Source organism: Rhinoderma darwinii, chromosome 1, assembly GCF_050947455.1.
Source record: "Rhinoderma darwinii isolate aRhiDar2 chromosome 1, aRhiDar2.hap1, whole genome shotgun sequence".
In the NCBI taxonomy this organism is placed as follows: Eukaryota; Metazoa; Chordata; class Amphibia; order Anura; family Rhinodermatidae; genus Rhinoderma; species Rhinoderma darwinii.
The window spans coordinates 446,406,462-446,415,697 of NC_134687.1; the positions used below are offsets into that span (position 1 = coordinate 446,406,462).

At 43.7% G+C, this 9,236-nt stretch overlaps 1 protein-coding gene across 1 annotated transcript; it reads left to right on the forward strand.

The window, feature by feature from the left end:
- Positions 1 to 1,523: 1,523 nt before the first annotated feature.
- DYNLL1 (dynein light chain LC8-type 1) lies at positions 1,524 to 7,417 on the forward strand. Its single transcript, XM_075854006.1, has 4 exons — positions 1,524 to 1,652; positions 1,764 to 1,844; positions 2,014 to 2,151; positions 7,119 to 7,417. Exons 3-4 carry the CDS (start codon positions 2,020 to 2,022, stop codon positions 7,254 to 7,256), a joined length of 270 nt encoding a protein of 89 aa, XP_075710121.1. The 5' UTR covers positions 1,524 to 1,652; positions 1,764 to 1,844; positions 2,014 to 2,019; the 3' UTR covers positions 7,257 to 7,417.
- The last annotated feature ends 1,819 nt before the right edge of the window (positions 7,418 to 9,236 follow it).

Genomic DNA, 9,236 nt, shown 5'->3' on the forward strand with positions numbered 1-9,236 from the left:
ATTTATGGAATAGCCTACCGCAGGAGCTGGTCACAGCAGGGACAGTAGATGGCTTTAAAAAAGGGTTAGATAATTTCCTAGAACAAAAAAATATTAGCTCCTATGTGTAGAAATTTTTCCTTCCCTTTTCCCTTCCCTTGGTTGGACTTGATGGACATGTGTCTTTTTTCAGCCGTACTAACTATGTAACTATGTAACTATGTAACTATGTAACTATGTAACTATGTAACATATTACATATCTTAGTAATTCGGCCTCCTGCTTGATAATTCACAATGTAAATTCATACAGAGAATATAAGCAAATAAATCAACCTTCACAGTCTCATTGGAGACCACACCCACTTTTCTTATCGCTTCAAATTTAGCGAGTGACAAGAAAAGTGGATAATTTTAAAGCATGTTGCAATTTGTGATTCTTTTGTCGCAGTGTACAACAAAACCTGGCGTAAACAGCATGATGAATGCGGGCCTGTGTCTCTATAACATTCAGCTTGAGCGAACAGGAAAAGTCATGAAAGCGCTACAGCACAGCGGCCGTGTTTGAAAAACTAATTATGCCGCCGCATACCAGCCCGCTGTATGACAAAAGGACACCACAGGTAATTGGGGCCCCACGGGATATGTTTGGCATATACACCAGGAACTCTACAGGCGAACAATGAACGTAGTTCACAAACGTAATGTGAACACAGCCTGAGAACTATGATCGGAGACTGCACCCTACCTGCAATGCCTAAATAAAGTAGTGTGAATACTGCCTTGTATCCGCCGATAGCCGTCCGCATTCTCGGCCCATGCTCCCTTATAAAGTAGGGGAGCGCGGCCCGTAAAACGTAAAAGATAGGACATGTCCTATCTTTTGCGGTACATTTCTACGGCCCGGACACCTTCCTGTAAATAAATGGGAAGTTGTTCGTGGACAATAGTAAATGGGTCCAGACCGCAATTGTGGTCCGCAATTAAGGACGATTTTTATGGTCGTGTGCATGGGGCCTTAAACGGGGGGAATATCGTATAAAAATGTTTATATCGAGTAAACGTTCCCAATCATTGGCTAGCGTAAACATGTTCAGCTATTGCTGGTTGGTCGTTGATCTAAAGAGGAAACGGGAATAGAGGCAAGTTCAGAAAAAAACCCTGATTATTGTTACATATAAATGCATGTTTTTCAACTGTATTCGCTATATCGTCGATTGATGCTTGTTTCTACAAATGTACCTTGATGTGTAAAAACCAGTGATTACAGGTATTATAACAGGTTGCTTCAATTGAGGGACCTAATCTATTGCATATTGTGAAACATGGTCGCGAAATGTGTGTTATCTTCTACTGCAAATTCGACAGTGTGAGGTTATTACATAAGACTCACTGCGTAAAATATAACACCCAAAGCATCATCTCAACGGTTACCAGAGATAAACAACTTAGCAACATAAGGCCTGTGCGTGTGTTACCCTGGAGACGCCGCCAGAGGGACAGTCCCGATCGTTGCCGCCTGTGTCTCTATGGAGACGGACGCTAATCTGCGGTGCATTTTGGGATGAAACAAATTGCTTAGAAAAGAACCAGGAGCTGCCGTGCTGGATAACCAATAAGAATACGTGTGGGTGAACAGCTGGCCAATCAGAAAGTGCGTGGGAAAGCAAGGCGGTAAGTAATAGAGGCTGCAGTGCAGCGAGATAGCGTGTTGCAGACTACGCTGCCGCTGGAACATACACATAGCGACCCACTTTTTATTCTTTTTCTTTTCATTACGGTAAGCTGAGGCTGCAGTGCGGGGGAGACAACGTGTGAAAGACATCGTCGTTTTATTGGAAGCAGCCGCAGAAACACCCACACTCCGTAAGTTCGCGTAAATCCATTTTTCTCTACGGTAGGAGTTGCCACGGGTTCTGGGCAAAGGGTAACGTTCTGGAGCTGTTCCATTTCATACCCTAGAATATAGTTTGGTGCAGCTAGGTGTTCCATAGATTGGAGTAAATTCTGTATTGATCAGTCCCTGTACCCGTAGGCCGTCATGTCTGAGAGGAAAGCAGTCATCAAGAATGCCGACATGTCGGAAGAGATGCAGCAGGACGCGGTGGAGGTCGCCACCCAAGCCCTGGAGAAATTCAACATCGAGAAGGATATAGCTGCTTGTATCAAGAAGGTGAGCGGCTCTCCTATGGGCATATATACCGACGTACGATACCTAGTATATAACTTACATGTGCTATCGGTGCTGCAAACGTCTTCATATGTGACTAGTCCGTGGATCTTGTCCGGCAGGTTACTCTCTTTCCCCTATTAATGCTCTATGGTAATGTGTGTGTGGTGCTTCTGGAACTTTTCTCGCTGAATGTTCTATAGTACGGTTGACAAAAACGCATGTCCAAGTTCAATCAAGGGAAGGGAAAAAATTCTACACATAGGAGCTAATGTATTTTTTTTTTTTTTGTTCTAGGAAATGATCTTTGGTTGAGTTAAAGAGGCTCTGTCACCAGATTTTGCAACCCCTATCTCGTATTGCAGCAGATCGGCGCTGCAATGTAGAGAACAGTAACGTTTTTCTTTTTCAAAAATGAGCATTTTTGGCAAAGTTATGAGCATTTTTATATTTATGCAAATGAGCCTTAAGTACAACTGGGCGTGTATTGTGTGTGTAACATCTGGGCATGTATTGTGTGTGTAACATCTGGGCGTTGTGAATGGAAGTGTATGATGCTGACGAATCAGCATCATCCACTTCTCTTCGTTACCACCCAGCTTCTGGCAGTGCACAGACACACAGCGTGTCCTCACGAGATCACGCTGTGACGTCACTCACTTCCTCCCACAGGAGGAACGAGCTAGGACACGCTGTGTGTCTGTTCACTGCCAGAAGCTGGGTGGTAACGAAGAGAAGTGGATGATGCTGATTCGTCCGCATCATACACTTCTATTCACAACGCCCAGCTAGTAAAACAAGTAAACACGCCCAGATGTTACACACACAATACACGCCCAGTTGTACATAAGAAAGCCTCATTTGCATAAATATAAAAATGGTCATAGCTTGGCCAAAAATGCTCGTTTTTTAAAAAAAGAAAAACGTTACTCTTATCTACATTGCAGCGCCGATCTGCTGCAATACGAGATGGGTTCGAAAATCTGGTGACAGAGCCTCTTTAAGGCTATGTTCACACGGGGTATTTTGCAGGAGGAATATCTGCCTCAAAATTCCGTTTGGAAGTTTGAGGCAGATATTCCTCTCCCTGCACGCCGATTTTTGCGCCGTTTTTCGCCCGCGGCCATTGAGCGCCGCGGGCATAAAACAGCGAGAAATACGCTTTCTCCTGCCTCCCATTGAAGTCAATGGGAGGTCAGAGGCGGAAGCGCCCGAAGATGGGGCATGTCGCTTTTTCCCGCGAGGCAGTTTTACTGCTCGCGGGAAAAAGACGCCGACACCTCCTATTGGAATCAATGGGAGGCGTTCTCGGGCCGTTTTGGCAGAGTTTTGCGACGCGGTTTCCGCGTCAAAACTCTGCAAAATACCCTGTGTGAACATAGCCTAAGGCTATGTTCACACGGGGTATTTTGCCGAGTTTTTGGACGCGGAAACCGCGTCGCAAAACTCGGCAGAAACGGCCCGAGAACGCCTCCCATTGATTTCAATGGGAGGCGTCGGCGTCTTTTTCCCGCGAGCAGTAAAACTGCCTCGCGGGAAAAAGAAGCGACATGCCCTATCTTTGGGCGCTTCCGCCTCCGACCTCCCATTGACTTCAATGGGAGGCAGGAGAAAGCGTATTTCTCGCTGTTTTATGCCCGCGGCGCTCAATGGCCGCGGGCGAAAAACGGCGCGATAATTGCCGCGAAAATCGGCGTGCAGGGAGAGGAATATCTGCCTCAAAGTTCCAAACGGAATTTTGAGGCAGATATTCCTCCCCCAAAATACTCCGTGTGAACATAGCCTAACACAGTTTTTTACAGGAGGAAAATCTGTCTCAAAATTCAGTTTGGAATTTGGAGGCAGGTTTTCCTCTGCCTGCACGTCGATTTTTGTGGCTTTTTTTCGCCTGTGGCCGTTGAGTGCCACGGGCATTAAACCCTGTGAAATACTCTTTCTCTGCCTCCCATTGATCAATGGGAGGTCAGAGGTGTAAACGCCCGAAGATGGGGCATGTCCCTTTTTCCCCACAAGCCAGTTTTTCCGCTTGCGGGAAAAAAACAAACTCCTCCGCCTCCCATTGAAATCAATAGGCAATTTCGGCCGTTTGGCGCGGTTTCCGAGTCAAAACTTAGTGTGAACTGGCCCTAAGCCTTTTTTAAAGAAATCCCTGCTGTTACAAGCTCCTGCTGTAGACTGTTTGATAGATTCACAGTAAGGCCCTGTTCACACTGAGTTTTTTGACGCGGAAACCGCGCCAAAAAAACTCCTCAAACTGCCCGAAAATGCCTCCCATTGATTTCAATGGGAGTTGGATGAGTTTTTTTACCGCGAGGAAAAAAAAACGCGTCGTGGTAAAAAAGCGTCATGACCCATCTTGAGGCGGTTTCCCCATTTCAATCAGAGGGAAAAAAAACCTTGACTAGTTTTTGTCAAACCACTGCAAAAACCTACTGGAGCAGTTTTTGAAGGAGGAATTTTCCTCTTGCAAAAAAACTGTGTGTTTGCTCACATGGTGGTTTTTTGCAGGCAGAAAATTCTGCCTGGAAAAACCAGCCCCAGGTTTGTTTTTTTTAAGTGGTTTTGCACCACACGTGATTTTTGACTTTTTTTTTTTTTTTTTTTTTAAGCGATCTCAAACAGAAAGATGGTATAACCGCAAGTGTTAAAAATCGCGGCAAAAAAAAGCATTTATTTCCATCTCCCATGATTTCAATGGAGTTTTTGAGGCGGTTCACGCCTGAAGATAGGGCATGTCGTTTCTCTCTACCACAAGCGTTTTTCTGCTCGCGGTAAAAAGAACGCCTCCACTTCCCATTTGAAATCGATGAGTTAATTTCGGCTGTTTTTTGCCACAGTTTTTACAAAAAAAACTCTGAACAGGGCCTAAAGAAGTCTTGTTGATTTTGTTTCAATCTGCTTGCAATTCACGAACATCTTCCATAGTCTGAACTATATAACATAGCTTGGTGTCATCTGCAAAAATAGAAATAGTGCTATTAATCCCATCCTCTATATCATTAATAAATAAGTTGAATAATAGTGGTCCCAGCACTGAACCCTGGGGTACAACACATAACCGGGGACCATTCAGAGTAGGAATCATTGACCACAACTCTCTGGATACGGTCCTTGAGCCAAGTCTCAATCCAATTACAAACTATACTAAACCTATAGTCCTTAATTTACCCATTAGGCGTCTATGAGGGACAGTGTCAAATGCCTTTGCAAAGTCCAAAAACACTAAATCCACAGCGGCCCCTCTGTCTAGACTTCTGCTCACCTCTTCATAAAAACAAATCAGGTTGGTTTGACAACTTCTGTCCTTAGTAAAACCGTGCTGGCTGTCACTTATAATGCTATTTATTGTCACATAATCCTGTATATAGTCCCTCAATAGCCCCTCAAACATTTTCCCCACGATGGATGTTATGCTTACTGGTCTATAATTTCGTGGGGAAGACCTAGAGCCCTTTTTGAAAATGGGCACCACATTTGCGCTGTGCCAGTCCCTTGGCACTATACCAGTCACTAGAGAATCTCTGAATATTATGTAAAGAGGGACAGAAATAACTGAACTAAGCTCTTTAAGAACTTTAGGGTGTATCCCATCTGGTCCCGGGGCCTTGTGCACATTTATTTTATTTAATTTAGCTTGGACCATATCTACATTCATCCAATTCAGTATATCAACTGATATATTAACAGCACTGGCACCGGCTACATCAGCTGCTCTTTCTTCTGTTGTATATACAGAGCTAAAGAACCCATTTAGTAACTCTGCCTTCTCTTGATTCTCTGTGACCAACTCCCCATTACCACTATCTAAGGGGGAGCTCACACAGTTTTATGACGTGGAAACCGCGCAAAAAATGCCTCCCATTGATTTCAATGGGAGGTGGAGGCTTTTTACCGCGGAAGAACCATCTCGCGGTAAAAAGGGACATGCCCTAACTTCAGGCGTTTACGCCTCTGACCTCCCATTGACCGTATTTTGGCTGCGGGCAAAAAACGGCGTGCAGGCAGAGTAAAATCTGCCTCAAATTCTAAACTGAATTTTGAGGCAGATTTTCCTACTACAAAAAACTCTGTGAACCCAGCCTTCGGATCCTACATGTTCAGACCTTGGCTTTTTTGCATTTATATCCTTTTTTGGGATTTTTTTTACTATCCTTGGCCACCTGCCTTTCATTTTGTATTTTTGCTAATTTTTTTACATTTTTACAGATTTTATTAAGCTCTTTATATTTTACAAAGGCTACAGCTGTACCCTCAGATTTGTATTTTTTTAAATGCCCTTTTTTTTTGTCGTGTATTGCCCCTTTCACAGAAGGTGTAAGCCATGTGGGGTTTAATTTGAGTCGTTTATACTTGTTACCTATAGGAATACATTTTGCACTATAATAACCCAAAGTAGATGTGAAAATCTCCCATTTATCATTTGTTCCATTATTTGACATTAGTTCTTCCCAGTCTATATCCTGAATTGCAGCCCTCATCCTGGGGAAATTGGCTTTCTTAAAATTAAATGTTTTTGCCCTCCCAGCCTGCGTTTGTTTTTTACAGTATAGGTCAAATGTAACTATATTGTGATCACTGTTACCGAGGTTTTCACAAACATTGGCATTCCCAACAAGATCTGCATTATTAGAAATGACCAGATCCAACAGAGCTTCACCTCTAGTCGGGTCTTCCACAAACTGGCCCATAAAATTTTCCTGCAACAGGTTGAGGAAATGTCTCCCCTTTGCAGTTGAAGCCGAACCATGACACCAATTAATATCCCGGAAATTAAAATCTCCCATTATCACTACAGTACCCGCCTGTACAGCCTGCTCCATCTGTTTATATAGCTGACCTATCTCTATAGTTATATTGGTCTATAGATTACACCAAAGGTAATATTTTCAGTGTTTACCTCCCTTTGTGATGCATGTTATCACACATTACCTCTTCTAAAATATATATTTTTTTCCTCCTTCATTTTCCAGGAGTTTGACAAGAAGTACAACCCTACATGGCACTGCATTGTAGGCAGGAATTTTGGCAGCTATGTCACACATGAGACCAAACACTTCATTTACTTCTACTTGGGCCAAGTTGCAATTCTCTTATTTAAATCCGGCTAAGAGGATGAGGAAGACTCAAAGGACTGCTAAAAAATAGTCAGGTTTGAGGGAACCATGCCCTTCCACCCAACTGCATCATGTTACTGGGACTCCAATGTTACGTGTACTGTCTTCACACTGGTTATAAAAAGATCTTTAAAAAATAAATGGAACTGTATTTATTTTGTAAGTTTTCTCTTTCTAAACATTAAATTTTTTTTTTTTATTTTTTTTTTACAATGTTTATGTTCCATGACTGAGAAGACTCTGAGAATGTGATACCTGTTCGTGTCAGTCTTTTGGTATCTCCTCCATTTGTTCTACATTGAATATAATGTTCAAACTGTTTTAGAACACCATTTGAGGGCCAGCTCCACGTTTAAGGTTTATTCCCAGAATAGACTATCACCTAATCACAGGATAGGTGAAAAGTGTCTGCTCTCTATGGGTTCCACAGATCACTGAGGGTACCTGTTTCTACTCACTGCACAATCGCGGTGAAGGAAATTTTAAATAGAAGCGACGACAAGCATTCATGCAGCCACTCTGGGACTGGCAGAGACAGCCAAGTACAGGTCTCTCTCTGGTGGTCCAATAGACATTAAATTGAGTGACAGGGTGCATTCTTCATCCACTTAATATGTATGTTGCTTGTTTCATTAAAGAGAACCTGTCAACTAATCAGTTCAACTTATGATCTAATGACTCTGAGGGTATGTTCACACGTAAGCGGCCCAGAAAACAGCAGAAAAATCTGAAGCGGAACGCCTCCAAACATCTGCCCATTGATTTCAATGGGAAAACGGCATTCTGTTCCGATGGGGCGTTTTCAAAATGGCCGTGAAAAAGAAGTGTATGTCACTACTTCAGCCGTTTTTCATAGACTATAGAAAAACCGCTAGAAAATCGGCCGTTAAAAACGCAACTGATCAGGAGCTGTTTTCCCTTGAAAACGGCTCCCTATTTTCAGACTTTTTTATTTTTTTTATTTTGTGTGTGCACATACCCGAATACTCCTGTCGCCCTGATTCCTGCACTGGGGTTTTTTTTTCTCCTCCTGGACCCACCCCTCCCTAGTTTCAGAGATGTCGCCCACTGCTGTTGGCTCCCTATATGCTAAATTGCTCTTAGCCAATGGGGTGAAGCTAGCTTCCCTGCCTCTGATGCTGACCAATCCGTGCGATGTAGCTTGAGGGTAGTTAACGCCCTATTGGCTATCTACAGCAAATTGGCATAGAGGGAGCCAAAACAACCATGCACTAAGGCCCCATGCACACTAACGTATATATTTTTTTTCCTCCCGTAAATACGGGTCCTTTGTCACCAGTATTCCACCCGTATTTACGGACCAGTTTTCTCTGCACTAACCGGCAGCCCCTTTTATCAGTGCTGGATAGAGAGAAAGGGCAGCCCTTTCGGGCATAGTGTCCGAAGCGACAAAGTACGTTGTCTTGGTGACGCGTCCCTCTTTTGACATCCAGTCTGACGTCACATGGGATGAAACTTCATCCCGGGAGGCTGGACTGGAGGAAGAAGCAAGGAGTTCTGGGTAAGTATTAACTTTTAATACTATTAACTCCAGCGGTAGTCACTGTCCTGGGTGCTGAAAGAGTTACTGCCGATCAGTTAACTCTCAGAACCCTGGACAGTGACTATCCCGACGTCGCCTAGCAACGCTCCCGTAATTATGGGTGTGCACACGTAGCCACCCGTAATTACGGGAGCCCCATAGACTTCTATGGGCCTGCCCGTGCCATAATTACGGCCTGAAATAGGACATGGTCCATATTTTTCAATGGCTCTGGCACCTTCCCGTAAGCAAACGGGAAGGTACCCGTGGGCAATAGAAATCTATGGGCCTGTAATTCTAGGTGTTTTTAAGTTTGTGTGCATGGAGCCTAACTCTGGAACTAGAGGTCCCGTAAACCAGTTCCACTTACATGACCTAGTGACAGGTCCTTTTTAAGCTCCAAATGAATGCATTTTGTACGACGGTTGCAT

What these genes read in the sequence shown, in the direction of transcription:
- DYNLL1 (XM_075854006.1), top strand. Translation starts at nt 2,020, where the DNA reads ATGTCTGAGAGGAAAGCAGTCATCAAGAATGCCGACATGTCGGAAGAG. An exon ending in TAGCTGCTTGTATCAAGAAG is followed by an intron (nt 2,152 to 7,118) that starts GTGAGCGGCTCT and finishes TTCATTTTCCAG; the next exon opens with GAGTTTGACAAGAAGTACAA.